The sequence below is a fragment of the Trematomus bernacchii genome, unplaced genomic scaffold, assembly GCF_902827165.1.
Source record: "Trematomus bernacchii unplaced genomic scaffold, fTreBer1.1, whole genome shotgun sequence".
NCBI lineage: Eukaryota > Metazoa > Chordata > Actinopteri > Perciformes > Nototheniidae > Trematomus > Trematomus bernacchii.
Genome location: NW_022987652.1, coordinates 81,577 through 99,090, shown reverse-complemented (window position 1 = coordinate 99,090; position 17,514 = coordinate 81,577). Strand labels below are relative to the sequence as shown.

General features: G+C 40.1%; 1 protein-coding gene across 1 annotated transcript in view; it reads left to right on the top strand.

Moving 5' to 3' along the window:
• The first annotated feature begins 201 nt into the window (after nucleotides 1-201).
• Nucleotides 202-17,514, top strand: part of mapk8b (mitogen-activated protein kinase 8b) — a 39,571-nt gene continuing 22,258 nt past the window's right edge. Inside the window, 5 exon segments of the mRNA XM_034134821.1 lie at nucleotides 202-459; nucleotides 10,132-10,307; nucleotides 12,952-13,081; nucleotides 13,656-13,714; nucleotides 16,655-16,793. Coding sequence (XP_033990712.1) covers nucleotides 10,183-10,307; nucleotides 12,952-13,081; nucleotides 13,656-13,714; nucleotides 16,655-16,793 — 453 coding nt within the window. The 5' untranslated portion in view covers nucleotides 202-459; nucleotides 10,132-10,182.

Sequence of the window (17,514 nt, the reverse complement as noted above, 5' to 3'; positions counted from 1 at the left end):
ATCCCGTGTAATCATGTATCAAATATGTGTGTATTTGGTTGTTATTTTTGTAAATACAATGTATATGTATAAAGACAGTTAAAAAGTAAAATAGTTATTATGTTTTCGGTGTCACTTCAAAACGTTGCAAAACCGTCGCTTCCGGTTTCCCCGGGAACGCGCAGTGTGTCTTGAACGCACCCCTGCTCCTCATTGTGCAGCAGGAAACATCGCAAGGTTTCGACGACGTTGGTATGAAATGGCAGAAACTGTCACGGAAGCACAACGATTAGGTTACCCAGAAGCTACACATGTTTTCTGCCATGACCCTGGCATGCTAGTGTGAGGAAAACGGGAGTGTATCTGGAAAAAAAGGATTAAAAAGAGCTGTTTTTTCCTCCACACACACAAGGGGAAAACGTCCGGATTGTGTCCGAGCTGCAAGCGCCGACTGCGGCTGTTGGAATCGAACGGAGAGGGGTGAGCTCCATGTGGGGTTTTTATTCACATTAGACATGTTTGGGGTGGTTTCATCAACATTTTTGGGATGGTAACACGTGCATTTGTCTCGCACATGTTACTGTAGATAGGTGTTATTACGATATACATGGAAACCACAACAGCAGGTCTGGCCTAACTGGTAAAAGGCAACCAGACTGAGAGAGGCTACGTGTTTTATTATTATTTTTATTATTAATGTATTATATAAATTAGCATTAATCAGCATTATCCTTCACAGTAATCATTAACTCACTCGTTTTTTTCAGCAAAATACATTACACAAATGTAAAACCCCCAAAAGAAGAAGAAATAATAATATATAAAACAAAGTTACAATAAAAAAGAAAACAAAGTCATAGTTAAATGAATAACATACAACATATACATATACATAATGTTGACAGTTAAACATCATTTAAAAGAGAAAACTCAAAACAACATAAATAATGTACAATAATGTAAGTGGACATTGTGGTTTTTAATGTTCTTTATCATTATTATTGTTATTTTTATGTATAATAATATTTATATCATATTATATCATATATATATATATAATTGTTTTTAATGAATTTATTCTAGTTTATGTTCAAAAAGTAAAGAAAACATGTTGTTCTTGCATTTGTTCAACATGTTTATGAATTGAACAGTTCATTTCAAATGCACAATTATGTATAGATTGTTTTTTATCTCCTTATGAGACATATTTGGCATGCTATTATCAACACTTTTGGCCCCATAACACACACATTTGTCTCATACATGTTACTGTAAATAGGTGTAAATGCAATATACATAGAAATGAGCAGGTAACCAGACTGGGAATCCACCAGTGAATCCATTTAAATGCTAACACACACTTACAAACACACTGGTTTACACTGTAAACTGTGGTGGTTTCGCCAGTCACAGAACAACAAGTTACATATTTCAATCAAAAGCTGTGACCCCCTGTTTGTCACCTAAAGACAACATCACCCCCTTTGTAAACAAAAAGCCTTTCCTGTGTTTAAGCTAACATGGATATTTACTGCTGTGATATTGAGTTAAATCCATTTCTGTTAGCTTGTTAGCTGGGTAAATTCAATTCCTGCACTGTAAAAGAAGCATAGGTGGATTAACATTGGTTTTATACTGTTGCAGCATCTCTGCTAGTTCAATAGCAACACTAAGCAGATCAATATTTGGCCGTATGCAATGCTGCAGTCTGTTAAAATGAAAGCTAAATGGGACTATTCTTCCTTGCGTAATATTGTTTTTCATACGGTGACTATGCATTTGCCTCTATCTTAACAGTAAAGTAACTTAGCTTATAAAGCCAGGGAATCAAATGTGGAGTTTGTAATCTATCAAATAATCAGACACTTTAATAACTGTCTTTATTCAAATAGTCTGATCAAAGGTATGTGAGGTTGAGGTTGTCACATGTTGCAGCTTGCGTGTGTGAGACAGGTGTTTTTGCATCATCTATCTAAAGGCCCAGACACACCGAGCCGATAGATGTCAGGCCGCCGATGAGCGTCGTGTCGCCCTACTCAGATTGGTGTGTCCCGCACCGTCTTGTCTTTTCGGCCGTGCCGACACCTTTTTGGCCGAAAACCAATCGGCCAAAGGCTGTCGGTCAAATAAATCACTCTGATTGGCTGTTCAGCTTAGCGAATCAGTGCATGAGAAGCGAAACGGAAGTGAGGGACCCAAACAAACTATTAAGAAGGCACACACAGACGGCTATTCTTTTTCATTTTCATTTCAGCTGGACGCAAGAGTTTATTTTTCATCTTAGCGATCTGGAATGAAGAAACCGAAGACCAACGCACACGCTATTTGTTATTTGTTTATATCACGCAGTCTGTTCTTCTTCTCTCGGTGTATCACCCAGTCTGTCTTCCGGTTGTTGTTGCCTCTTTTTAATGACGAATACACACTACCCGCCGCCTGCTGGTAAGGAAAGTTATTGCCACTCACGCATGTGCAGTGCGTTACGTGCTACTTGGCCGTCGGCTGAAGTCTTTTGCGGTTGTGTTCCAGTGCGACACATGGCCAAGACGCAGGAGACGTGAAGCGACACAAACAGTCGGGTCCGTCTGTGTGAGTTCTTTGGTGTCAGATTGGTGTGTCTGGGCCTTAACATGTTCCTGTTGTCACATTCGGGTGAAGCATCTCCCAGAATGCACTGCACACACAGTGGGGGCAAGGCTTTCTAAACACCCTGCCAAGAGAACAGCAGTGGTGGTCAATCCTTAGAAATCTGATTCCTGCACCTTATGAGACCACATGACTACCACATTCATATCTGGAGATATTTGATACTGAGAGAGATATTGATCCTATAGGCTTGTCAATATTGGGTTATTTTATCTTAATGGTTGTACCACAGTTGATTTCTGAGGTCCTCCATGCTAAAATTGTCCACCTCTTTGTATGGAAACGCCATTAACAGGTCGGTTTATTTGACTCACGGTCGCATACTATATTCTGCCTCTTAGGGTCTATATTTGATTTAAAGACGGAACACACTGTGGCATGTGCTGATGAAATGAAACAGCAGCGTGCCACAGTTCAAACACCCTATCGTCTCTTTCCGCACCTTTTGGATGGTGTTCAGATCCTCCTCTGTGTGTCTGTGTGTGTGTGTGTGTGTCTGTGTGTGTGTAGTGTAGTGTGTGTGTGTGGTGTTATAACATTGCTTGTTTCTCTGTGCTTGTGCCAATGTATGTTTTGCGCCAACACCTCTAGCAGCTATTGTAAAGACAAGCAATCTGAATTCAGTTTGTACATTATGTATGATTTACAAACTGTGGGTAAACAGATGATTGCATGCCTGTATGTACACATTTGTTTTGATGCCCACTGAGTTTATCTTGATTGACTTTTCTCCATTTCACGGTTATTACCTTAAGATATCCTTTTGTTTTTGTGTCCTCTTTAATGATTAGCACCTTAGTTGTTTACGTAGCTGGATTCTCCCAAGTATTAAAGGGATCACAAGACCAAACAAATCCAGTAAGTTAGTTATTAACTGGAGATGCCGGCATATTTGATCTGATTGATTGTGAAACACGATGATTGAGATACGGTACCTTTTTGCAAGTTCCTGCACGTTTTCTAAGATGTACCAACGACTGCTTTTCAGATGGTTGTGTGTGAAACAAACTGGCTTCTCAGGTTATCAGATTGTTGGAAGTTTGAGCTTAAATACCCCTAAATAGCCCCTTTAGACAATCTGTAACTAAATGTGGTTTAGTGTATTTAATGGTACCGATGTCTGGCACTTAAAGGGGACCTATCATGCAAAATGCACTTTTGTACGTCTTTTATACATGAATATGTGTCCCCGGTGTTCCAGGGAACTCACCAAGTGTCAGAAAACACAACCCTCTCTATTTTCCTCCATACCCAAATCTCTAAAAAAGGGGCTGCAACGGATCTGATCAAAACTGATCCAGATTTGAACACTGTCCTGACGTCAGGACGGTGGCGCTACGGCTATTGGGCCAACTCCACCAATCAGGAGGAGACAACCACGGCCATTGCCGTTCGAAAGCGCTGGAGACGCTGTAGTACATATGCCAGGCCTGTAGGTGGTGCTGTTCTCACTGAATCAGCCCTTGCAAAAACAGAGCTAACATTTTCAAATTGAGCGAAATGAGGCATGGCTAAAATGCATGATCTGTTTGGTATTTTGAAAAAAAAAAGTATAAATATGCCTTATATAGATAGGTATGGTCCTACACTATATTATTCAAATATAGCATGATAGGTCCACTTTAAGCTGAATGTGTGCAGCTCGGCGATAAAAGCTACGACTTATTGCCGGTGGACTCATCTTGAACCTGGTCGGTAAAGTCTGTAAATTCAGAGAAAAGAAGAGCTGATTAGTGATATCTGACGACGGGTAGACGGGGGTGATGGACAGCTGTTGGGAGACACAGGTGTTAATCTAGACATATGTGTTCACCTTTACAAAAGCCATGTCTGACACTTTGTGACACAGTTATCTGTTTGACAAAAATGTGTTTTATTTTGTCCATACACCAACTAATTCCTTTTTTGCCGCCCACGCTATGCAGACAGATCGATTAAATCTACTTGTGGGCCTGTCTTTATTTGTCTATATCTATTTATTACATGGCTTAGTTGAATACTCGATTCTGATTGGTCAATTCAGAACACGTGACACGTTGTTAATCCAGAACAGACAGACCGCTGTCAAGGACTTATTGACCGTTGTTAAGGACGCTCACATTCTGCACCAAAACAAGTCCGGTCGATTGAACTGTATGCAGTTTGGCCGAAAAGCAAACTGCATACAGTTTGCTTTTCTAACTGACAAGACAAGAGCCACAAGAAAACAGCGGGAGAAGTAACGGGGCAGAACCCTCCTTTTTACGCAGCGTCCCCAGACATAGACATCAAACGGCAACACAATTCAGTTGCCGTTACTTTGGCATTAGGGCAGGGATATCTAGATACTTTCCAAGGTTTGACATAATGAATTGTGCTACTTTTAAAGCAAGCAACGATGTTTTCAAATCTGTAATCAAAAGCTCCGCCTTCCTGCCGTTGCGTTGCTACGTTTTTTTTTCTTCAAACGGTAACAACGGACTATTTTTCTTAGCGGATGCATGTCAATTTAAATCAATACATACAACTATTTTTTAAATCAATAAAATCATTTTCTAAATTCATAAAAGCATTTCAATTAATAGTGGGAGTCATATCGTTACTTTGTTGAGAATGTGGCCGTTGTAATAAGCGGGATAATGTTACGTATTAACCTATAGGAAAACAAACTTGATAGAAGTTCATGATATGAAACGCAGGAAAAACTCCATATTTAGAGTTGGCTGGATTAGCGTGCATTTGCAGTTCTTTTCTGTCCATCTACTAAATGATTAGTTGACCAATTGTTGCAGCTCATCTCACGTGCAGAGATGGATAAAAGGTTGTTATTCTCCTATCTTTCATTTCTTTACGTCTTTGTATAAACCTGCAGAACTCACTCGATAACCATCACACAGCTTTTCACTCATTCACTCTGCGTGCGGACCTGGCTGTATTCTCTCCTCCTCTAACAGTTGAATGTTGGCTCACACACTGTCCACACACTCTCACACACACTGTCACACACTATCACACACACTAGTCACACACTCTCACACACACTGTCACACACTCTCACACACACTGTCACACACTGTCAATCGCTCAGCTCTGTTTCCCCATGCAGCCACAGATCCTGCAGTCTCACATCCACCTCGATGTCTGCAGCTCTGCCTCCAAACAGGAGAGGAAATCATGTCCTGCTGAAGCCTAACATCAGCACACATACACACCACACACACACACACACACACACACACACACACACACACACACACACACACACATACTGCGGTGTTTAAATAGGCCTGGTAGAACATGACATGAGCACACACACACTCTCCACTGCGGCTTACATTTGATTTACTGAATGACATTTGCTGAAAAGCTCATGGAAGTCCCTTCATGTTATTTTCTGGTCTGTTTGCAGTCAGATACCAGCGGCATATGGAGTTGACATTTTTGCTGCTGCTCTGAGGATTTGATGATATGCACCATTAGCCTGGGTAATATGGATATATAGGGACATTATTTATAGAGTTAATATAGCAGGCGTAATCGTGCAAATCAATTCTTAGAGTCTGGCTACAGCTTCCACAATTGGTCCACCTAATGTTTTTGTTGATAGAAAAATGATTGCAGATATTTAGTTAAACGTTTCAGTAATTGTTCATGCAAAAGGCGCCGAAGATTCTGTCTCAAATGTGGAGATCTTCTTGCATTTCTATGTTTTTATTGTATCAAGGTGAGTGTCCTTGGGTTTTAAGGACATCACCTCGGATTTTAGAAACTAGTTTGGACATGTTTGTATTATCTTACTAGATTTTAGACGCCAAACGATTAATAAATGAATCTTATCATCTTGTAGATTGCATTGAATATGTGTTGGCATGTTTGAGGGTCTTCGAGTTTAAGGATTTAATTCGATTGACATCAAAACAAATCCATGGTGTTATGCTAACTTTTTTAGTTAGCATAACATAATCTGTTGCTAGCAGATTATGGCCTCAAAATGTTGCTGGTAACCAACGTTCTCCGCCAGGGGGGCGTCTTGCCGTCATTTGACGCACTTATCAGCGCCCTGAACTCGAGCCTGAGGGGCGTCCCAAAAAATTCATAATTTGAGAGAAGATCGAGAGTTTTTTATCGCTTGAAATGAAGAAAAGGAAAAAGGACAGGACATCCGTCTGTTGGAGGGGCAAGGAGTCTGGTGGGATTATTTTCGCTGCCAGCAAAGCGCGTTCCTGTAACGGAACAAAAACAAAATACCGTGCCAGGAGGGGTTAAGAGACGTTAAGAGACGTTAAGAGATAGTATAAGGGACGGCGCAATTCAAAAGTGTGTGTGTGTGTGTGCATACGTAAAGAGATAGTATCTATAAGGGACAGCTCAATTCAAGTCACGTGACACAACGTGACATCCCCCCCCCCCTCGGGGTGGACGCCCTCTCAGCCCTGGTCTGGCGGAAACACTGCTGGTAACTCCCTCTTGTGAATTTTGCTTCCACATTACGTGCATTAATCTACAAGCCTTGTTTTCTGGTCTAGATTAGAACTCTAGTCTAGTGCCCTTTTGTTTTAGTAAGCGTTTGATTTGAAATGGACATCATAAATATGTGTTTCTGTATCAGAGTGGATGCTTTTGAGCATAGGTCTATTTTGTCCAGAGATTCAACATTATGTCTCTCGCTGTAAGATAAGAAAGGAGTTCAGGGTCCTCCGTGAACCTTTTAATAAATCCCTGAATGTCTGCACAGTGTGTCTCTGCTGCAGACGGTTGATAAGGTCCTGCTGCGCTAACAGAAGATAACGTTATGATCAAAGTCAAAGAGAAGAAGGCAGCAGAGAGGAGATGAGAGTGAAGAGACGCTGTAAAATGTAGTTGCGGTTTCATTTGTTATATCGATGTATTAATCTATAGAAGCAACTTGATAGAAGTGCATGATATGAAACTCAGGAAAAACTCCATATTTAAAAGGAAGTCTGAAGGAAGGAGCGTTTTCCCAGGAATAGGAAGTCAGACAGGATGGCAAAGATAAAGAGAAGCTCATAGGCTAATGGATACTGAAAGAAAAGGGGGGTGAGTGGTAGTCAGAGATATCCAGGAGTCGATGGGGGGGGGGGGGGGAGGGGGGGTCAACGTACAGCTATCATCACAAAGCCGACCTCCTCAGCGAAATGCTCCAAATTCCACTAATGATTCCCTGTCTTCAGCATTAAAGCCAGCTTCCTGCGTCCTCCATCACACAGACCTTTGGGTTTTATATAGAAGTCATTATAGCTGGTTACATTCACACTGTACCATCGCACACATGATCTGCGCGACGCGTCAGTAAAATTGATTCATGATTCATAAAAGTCTTCATGGAAATACATTCAGATAAACACAGCTTTCAGTGGGCGAATTATATGGCTGTGAAAGTCCAAATGTAGCTGCCTCTGCCACTTTTCCATCATACACACGGCTGCCTATTATTATTTAATGTGTGAGTTGTCTACCTTATTGTTCAAATTAATTATTATAGGCTTCTTGTTCGTTTTGGCCCACAGTCTGCAAAAAGCTGTTTATTTTAACGCCTCTTCCTGACTGTTCAGACCTTCTGTTATTGAGAAAAATGACACCTGTCATCCATGCATTCAATGTAAAAAACAAACTTATTATTGATCATATATATTTTATACTTGCCATGCCATTATGCTACATAAGATTTAATGTTCTTTAAATGTGATTTGGGGCATCTGACATTAGTTTTCATTATACGTCAATGTCAAAAAATACAAAAAAAAATTCTAGGACCTTTTTAAGTGAGAAAACGACCATTTATGTCGGATGCATAGATGGCATTTTCCTCATAAGACAGGCTGTTTTTGGTGTGGTTTTTTGCACTGCATCCCTGGAGAGGGCTACTCTGTAAGACTGCATTGTTCACCAAAGTTAATGAATGAAGTAAGACTCATAAATATCAGTATTACTTATATGGAAATGCAGCACTTTTTTTTACTGCTTAATGCACAATCGTCACGTCTAATGAGGATGTCCACCAGCCAGGGCCATCAATGCAAGTCTTATGGCGCATTTTCCACCACACGGTCGGCCTCGCCACGCTCGGTACTGCTTGGCCGCGTTGGGCCTTAACAGGGCCGGCTCACTTCATGCTGCGCTTCCATTACAGTTTAGGAACTGGGGTTAGTTACTATAGTAACGCAGTGTAGGCGGAGCCGTGACGTCATCTTCATTGAGAACCCCCCAGAAAAACAACACAGCCGTTAGCTGTTAGCACTCAGAGCTCACAGCTCCTTATATCTGTTCAGAAAATAGACAAAAGTGTGAAACAAGTACAAACCACAGACTGCCTGTGTTCATGGTGAATACAGTCGCTGCTTTATTTATGTCTGTATAGGCGTTTGTTGTGAGTGTGGACGGTCGGAGCATATACCTGCGTTAGCTTAGCCAATTCCATTTAGAAAACACGCATTTTAAAAGGTTTTTCGCCTGCCGTCTGTCTGGACTTGACAAAGCATTAATTCATGGTTTTTACTAACCGGTATCAGTATGGTTACTTCGGCATCATTTAGAAACGTGTATTACAATTAAATCACGGTCAAATATGTTCATCTTGTTGTAGTTGTAGCCCCCTTGCCAGCGCTCCTCTCTCTAGTTTAGCATACTCAGCCCGACTCAGCCCTGTTTGTTGGCCCCGATAGAACCCCGGGCGGGCCGGAACTAGGCCTAGTGGAAGCGCAACCAAAACACACACACACACACACACACTCACACTCACACTCTCACTCTCACTCTCACTCTCACTCTCACTCTCACACTCTCACTCTCACTCACACACACACACAGGATGGCAACTTGATTCAAAATGATTTAATTCGCTCTAAAGAATTAATATAATAAGTTAGCTGTCTAGACTAAAATGAGTATTAGAAAGCTTTGCATAAGGGTGTTTAAAATTAATTACATAAGGTCCCCTCATTATACCAATCTTAGAAGTGTTTAATAAATGAACTAAGTGAAGTGTTGAAGGTAATTAGCTGTTTCCGAGCCAGACAGCCTGTCTTTTTGATGGATAAATCTACAGTAGGAGCACTTTGTCAAAATGTTATTGGCTGTTGTTGTGAACACTGGCAGGAAGCTTAGATTTTTGCTGATTTGGAAACATGCCGTATATAAAATAATGCTCAATAAGATCTAAATATAAGAACGACTAAAATGTTGGAAATTCTTTATGAACAAAACCAACTGGGAAATATTGTAAAATGTTTTTTAAATATTAGTAAAATGTCCAGATATACATTTGTAGAATATCCTAAAAATACTCGAAAAATGGCAAATAGGTTCACAAAAATTCCCCAATGTAAAACATCACAAAATAAAAATAAAACATCCAGTAGCTCTTTAAATAAAACAATGTAAAATGTCAGAAAATATCAGTGAAATTCATTAATTCCTTCATTTTAGTTCAGTGTTGATATCCAGTGAAATATGATTTTTAAAAAGTTGCATAAATGACATTTGTTTCTCTCTCTCTACGCGCTGCAGGTTTCGAGAGAAGAGCTCCACTTGGATGCCCAGTGGTTTGTCCACGGCTTCATGATGAACAGGAACAAGCGTGAGAAGGAGTACTACAGTATAGATGTGGGAGATTCAACGTTCATGGTCTTAAAACGCTACCAGAACCTCCGACCCATCGGATCCGGAGCGCAGGGGATCGTCTGGTGAGTTCAAGACAATGTCTCAGTCTTAAAAATAGTAGTTTAAACTCAAGAGTCACTTTCTCAATTATCAGACGTTTATCTGTTTTCAAATGCATTTCATGGTCTTCATTAGTGGCTGATGTTTGCTCAGTTATCTTGAAGATGATCACTTGATTAGTGGCTGATAACAGACTGAATAACTAGGCAAACTCTGTGAGATGTGGTTGTAAAAACGTAGAAAATAACTATGTAGTATGATTGTTTTGTCTATTTTGTTAGCTTGTATGTTTGTTTATTCCTTTATATTTCATTTTAGGGACTTATTGTGAATATAGCAGATAGAAAACCTGTAAAAATAGATGAAAACTATTTGAAATTCACAATTAAAAAGGCTTTCTTTGACACTCTAACAACTAGCCCGAATAAACTCAAGATCCACTTTCTCAATCATCAGCATTTTATCAGTTTTCATATGGATTTCAAGGTCTTCATTAGTTGTCTTAATGATGATCACTTAAAGGTGGGGTAGGTAAGTTTGAGAAACCAGCTCGAGTGCGCTAGAATTTGAAAATACACAACCGGAGAAAATCTGCCACTTCCTTACAGAGCCCCTCCTCCAACACACACGAACGCACACATGACCAATGAGGGCACGAGATAAGTTTGTGCACAGATGGAAGGCTGACAGGCAGGTAGGCCATCAAGTTATTTTAGCCGGGCCGGCTCAGATGATTGGTCGTGCTTTTTACAGCACCACAGCTTCCACAGATGACATTTTTTTATGGATTTTTTGTCAAAGCACTTAAAATATTCATTGCTATCGGGATGTTAAGAGCATTCCATGGAATATAACAAAAAGTGTATCTCGAGCCGGTTTCTCAAACTTACCTACCCTACCTTTAATAAGGCTGCATGATAACAGACTAACTAACTAGGCAAACTCTGTGAGATGTGGTTGTAAAAACGTAGAAAAATACTACGTGGTAAGATTGTTTTTTTATCTATTTTATTTGTTTATTCCTTTATATATAATTGTAGGGACTTACTGTAAATATAGCGGATAGAAAACCTGTAAATAAACCAAAACTATTTGAAAAGGCACAATTAAAGGTGGGGTAGGTAATTCACTTCAGAAACACTTTTTTTCGGTTACTTACTTTCAAATTCTAGCGCACTCGAGCTGGTTTCTCCATTCTCTTACCTGCCCTACCTTTAAAAGGTTTTCTTTGAGCCGGACTTGAGACACAAAAGGTAAAGAATAAGTTACATTTTCCATAATGCTATCAGCCAACAACAAACTGAGCCTGTTGGCAGCCACAAAACAACACTCTGAGTGGTCCCACATTTTCGATGAAGCCCATTTCATGGCTGCCGGCTGCTCTCGTTTAATACTGAGCCAATTTCTAAAATCGTTGTTCCCATCAGTCACTGAGACACAAAAACATGAGAAAATAGTTTGGAAAATACAGAAAATGTCCTTAAATATGGTTGAAATGTGTCTTATGTTTAATGTTCAACTTGTTTTGCCCTGTAATGGCCACAAATAAACAGCTTAATGCTTTCAAATGTGTTTTTATATAGCAGTAACCATCACCTTTCTTCAGTAACGATAGGAAACGAAACACACAGACTGAGTTAAAGTCTCTCTGTGGGTGCGTCTCACTTCTCTTATTTTTAATTTCCTCGCTCCTCGGGCTCGGTTTCACCGGAAGTTGATTTGTAGGGCTGTGCGATTATGGCAAAAATCATAATCACGATTATTTTGGTCAATAATTGATATCACGATTATTAAATACGATTATTCATTGACTTTGAAAACATCCATTTATTGAACTTTTAAATACAAATAATAATTTGAACAGTATCTTTTTAACTGTTGATTACCCTGAACGTATAATTCAACTGAAAAACCAATACAAAAATAAATGATACATTTAAATAAATAATATCAAAATAATAAATACCAAGATCAACAAATATTTTGGAGCGCACTTCAACAAGCTACTAAACATATGTAAATATGATAAATACAAATACATTAGATCAAATATGTTGCAGTGCACTGTCACAACCTAGCAAAGCAAAATAATCGTTTTTTTCGATTATGTTGTTTTCGTAATTGTGGCAGGCCAAAATCGTAATTGCGATTAAAATACGATTAATTGCACATTGCGCCATCTTGAGTAGCGTCCCAGTGGCCTTATTTTTGCCGGAGGACCGAGGAGTGATAACGGAGGAGCGATAATCGAGGAACTACCAGACCATCCTCCGGTGAAACCATCAGACACTCGCCCCGCCCCCTTACTGTGTATCGCTCCCTGATTGGACGATGCAGCGCATGCACTGATCTGGCTGCTGTCAGACGATCAGCTGTGCGGCGTCATCACAAACGGACGTCGCTTCACGTGACGCTCCGGAGGAAACGACGTCCCATTGCTCTTAAAACTCATTTCCCTGCTTCTCGTGGTTTCCTTGCGTCTCTCCATGCTTCCCTGGTGGGAGGGACTAGTCGAAGGAAACGACGCAAGTGAGGGACGCAAGGAATCCATTTAAAGTGAGACGCACCCTGTGTGTGTGAAGTAATAATCCTGTGGTCTTCATAGAAGTGCTGCTGAAACCTAAATGTTATTATTGTCTGAGTTTCTGCTCTCCTTCCTCCCCTCAGTTCAGCGTATGATCACAACTTTGAGAGGAACGTCGCCATCAAGAAGCTCAGTCGGCCGTTCCAGAACCAAACTCACGCCAAGCGCGCCTACAGGGAGCTGGTGCTCATGAAGTGTGTCAACCACAAGAACGTGAGAGACTTCTTCTGTTGTTTTCTGTAATTATTTTATGTGTAGTCTACCATTAGGGATACGTTTGAACATATTTACTATCTTATCTTATGTATATTGTGACTTCCATGTTATGTAGCACTAAAACTAACATATTCATATTTTAATTTGACATTCCTCTGGCTCCTATGAATAGAGCAACTGGGTTTAAATGCATACGCTTGCTTCAGACTTTAAATAAGATGAAATGTGATGAACAAGCACCGGGGAGCAGTGCATCTGAGAGAGAGGTAATAGAGGACACAGAGCGTACCCTGAGGATAACTTAACTAAATCAATTTGATCATCGTTCCTGTCCTTGTGCGTCCATTTGAGATTGTGCTGCATCAGAGCACCTCAGTGTCCTTGTTTGATGCTGACGGCTGATCTTGTAAATAACCGCAGTGCCCCGTCATGCAGCTTGTTTTAATGTCGTGTTTTTAGGCGTAAAATGTCCTGATATTCATTATTGATGCTCAGGCTGCTGCAGTTGTTCAGAGATTCCTCCCTCTTCCCTCCACTCTCAGAGATTTATAACCGTTTGTCTCCTCTGCAGATAATCGGCCTGTTAAATGTATTCACACCACAGAAGACGCTGGAAGAGTTCCAAGATGTGTGAGTATTACTGCGCCCAAATATCACCTGGTGTGTGTAAAATCGATCCAGGATGAAGCCTGCTGGGGGCTAGGATTACCTTTCTGACTTTTAGGGGATCAGCTGATCTCTCGTTGGTGTGTTAGATGCTGCTTTGCTACAGACACACAGTGCAGGGAGAAGGACTTCATATAAGACATACTGGATGGTTATGGCTATACGGAGAGACTCGTGAAAATGTCAAAAAAATTGTAAAATGTCACACATTCTTTCAGGAAAATCAACTCTAAAATGTCAGAAAATATGAGTGAAATTTCAAGAATTATACAAAAAAGAAACATTTTAAAATGTCCAAATATTCTAAGTAAAGTACTAGTAAGATTTCAAAAAATCTCAGTAAAATACCCTGATTTAAAATGTAAGAAAATGTTATTAAAATGTATTTACGGGGACAAAATCACTGAAAGTAAAATGTAGAAACATTTGACTATTTCCTAACAAACTTCAAACAAGCAAAGTAAAATGTCTTCAAAAATAATCTAGGTTTTCAATTAACTCTCCCACCACCATTATCACTTTACATCACATGATAAAAGCTCTTCAAGTAAGAAGAAAAATATGTAAGTATGTTTCATTTTGAAGTCACAATGACAGGACAAATGGCCATACTTGATATCAAAGGTGCGTTAAAACAAAACCTGAAACCATGACACACAATCTTTAATATGCAAACTACTAAATAGTGGTTCTCGAGGACTGCAGATTTTGCATTATGGTCTAATATTATTCTTCCATAATGTCCAACTTTTATAAATTCTGCATCACGGTGCACACTGCCTTTTTTAACATTAACTTTAGGTTATATTTGGCAGCGTTCCCGATGTGTTTGAAGTCGTCAGGACATCCATGAGTGGAAGTGGGATGGCAGAGAGAAGGAAATACTGAACTGAGAAGTGGGGGAAGTGATGGTTTAGCGGAGTATGACGGGAACAAACATGATTAATGCCATCCTCTAGAAGCTCTGTGTGTGTTAGTGTCTGAGAGATTGTGTGTGTGTGTGTGTGTGTGTGTGTGTGTGTGTGTGTGCAGCGCTCTGTCTGCCTGATTGGAGCTAAAAAGGAAACTGGACAAATCTTAGCCAGAGGGCTGCGGAGCGAACACACATTTAGAGGACGGAGGAAAACACTCCATCCTGCTGTTTGTTTGTATACCTGAATGCAGACTCGTATTACAAATAAAATAACGGTAATTATTGTACTAAAACATGGACTACATACAAATATCGTCCAAGCAGAGGTCCTACTTTTTACGCTCTGTCCCCAAAATGTGTCTTTGTGTTTAAAAATACGTCTGAAGGTTCCTTTCTCCATGTGTGAAGATGTGATGATGTAACAGCTGCCAGAGAACATAACATCAGCACCGATTTGAGACGGAGAAACATTACTGTCTGTCACTTCCTAAATGCCACGGGAAACAAGTGCTGCATCGCTGAGGAAAATGTGGTTTTACACTTATTTTCATATGTTAGTTTTACTAATCTGGATGGATAAGAAATGTAAGGCTCTCCGGACTGATGAAAAATGCAAAAAATATCTTTAAAGGTCCCATGTCATGATTTTCTGGTTATTACCCGTCCCCTTGTGTGTTATGAAGGTTTTTCTGCATGTAAACGGTCTGCAGAGTCACTAACCCTCAAAGTACACCCTGTAGTGAGTAAAACTCTAACACAGAAAATACCTGTCTGTGCTGCCCCAGAACGCCTTGTTGGACATTTCTCATTTTCCATTGTTTACTTCTTGGGTATAGTGACGTATTTCGGGTATAGTGACGTAACGTAACGTCTGCGGAGCCGTTACGTTTGGACCAATCCGCGGACTTCCTCACACACACACACTCGGCGGGACGTTGCGAGGCTCGCTGCTGCGAGGAGCGGGACAGTGTGAGCTGGCTCACTGGTGTGGGGTCGGCAAGACACCGCGGAACTCAGCCTGAGCACACACACAAACTCCCAGCCAGGCTGCGGGTGTGTGTGTGTGTGTTTCGGGCTGGGTTTCGCTGTCTCGCAGACGGCCACTGGGTTCACAGGGAGGGGGGGGGCAGGAGCTCCAACAAGCCGTTTAGGACAGAGAGTGAATACACATACTATACAGAGATGCTGTATGAGAAACCAATGTGAGTTTGGAACATTGCACAATATAAATGTATTTTAGTAGACCTCAACAATGGAATTATGATCAGTAGAAATGGCCATGACATGGGACCTTTAAAATAAACCTAGTAAAATGTTAGAAATTCTCTCTGAAAAAAACAACTGGGAAATATTGGAACATTTGAGCAAAATATAAAAAGAATATTAGTAAAATGTCCAGATATATATTTGTGGAATATCCAAAAAATACTAGAAAAAAGTGTAAATAGGTTTTCAAAAATTCCCCAATGTTAAACGTTAAAAAATACAAATAAAATATCCATTACTCTTTCAAAAAAATTATGTAAAATATCAGTGACATTTCCAAATATATATATATAGGTCTAATGTCCTAAAAGTACTGGTAAAATGTCAGTGACTTATCACAACAACAAAAACACATCACAATGTAAAAAGTCTATTGCTAAAATGTCAAAAAATATCAATTAGTCTTTTCAAATGCCAGGAAAAATATCAATGATATGTCAAAAAGTGTTGACTTTTCCCCTGTGTGGTGAAAAAAACAGCAAAGTAAAATGTCTGAAAAATAATCCATGGTTTCAAATAACTTGCCAACTACATGAATCATATTATATCACATGTTCAATGTGTTTAACTAATATTGTCAGAAAGAATATGCTGCCTCTCAGGTTAAATAATGACTGTGTTGAAGCCTCCATATGAAACCTCTGTGTATGTAGGATTGTCTGTGCATGTATGTCCGACTACATGCTTCTTCTGGATATCTTATCTTGTCTGTGGTGTCCCTGCAGGTATCTGGTGATGGAGCTGATGGATGCTAACCTCTGTCAGGTGATCCAGATGGAGCTGGACCACGAGCGGCTGTCCTACCTGCTCTACCAGATGCTGTGTGGGATCAAACACCTGCACGCTGCCGGCATCATTCACAGGGTGAGCACCACTGTTGGAAAAATATCACTCGTCACCGGCTTGAGCTTCAATCTCAGGATCCATGTATTTATTATCCTCTCAAGAATGGAACTAGTCATCACATACAGAGCATTTGGTACAACTAGTTCCTGAACAGTGTCCTTCACATGCTACTACTACAATGACTAATGCACAAGCACTTATTTCAAGCAAATTTTAAACAGCACGTTTCTGCTGTTCTGAGTTTTTATCCTCATGGTTAACTGTCCTTATTGTGAGTCTCTCTGAATAAAAGCATCAGCTAAATGACATGTAATGCCATCAGACAAGAAATAGAGGCTCTAAAATCCCTCTGAAAACCCCAACTTGTCATTTTTACACTGCAGTTTTTGAACTTATTAAGCAAAGGAGATTTAGGGCACCATGTCATTGAGATCTTGGCCGTACTGACAGTGTGAGCGTCTCCAAACAAACCTGCTGTTTTGGTTCATGTAGGTGCAAAAGCTCTTCATGCAATAACGCTTTATCAAGGTGATTGGATGGAGGAGGTGGTTATAAATAACATTTTCTAAGCCAGTCGTATCACTGCTCTGAAACAGCTGAACCAATCACAGTGACGCATGACGACCACATCTCAATAACATGTTCAGACAAGAGTGTTTTAGCTGTCTTCATATTTAACCCTCAGTAAGAAAGTGAGGAAGTGTTTCTCCTGGAAAATTCTTCACAATCTGATTTTGAA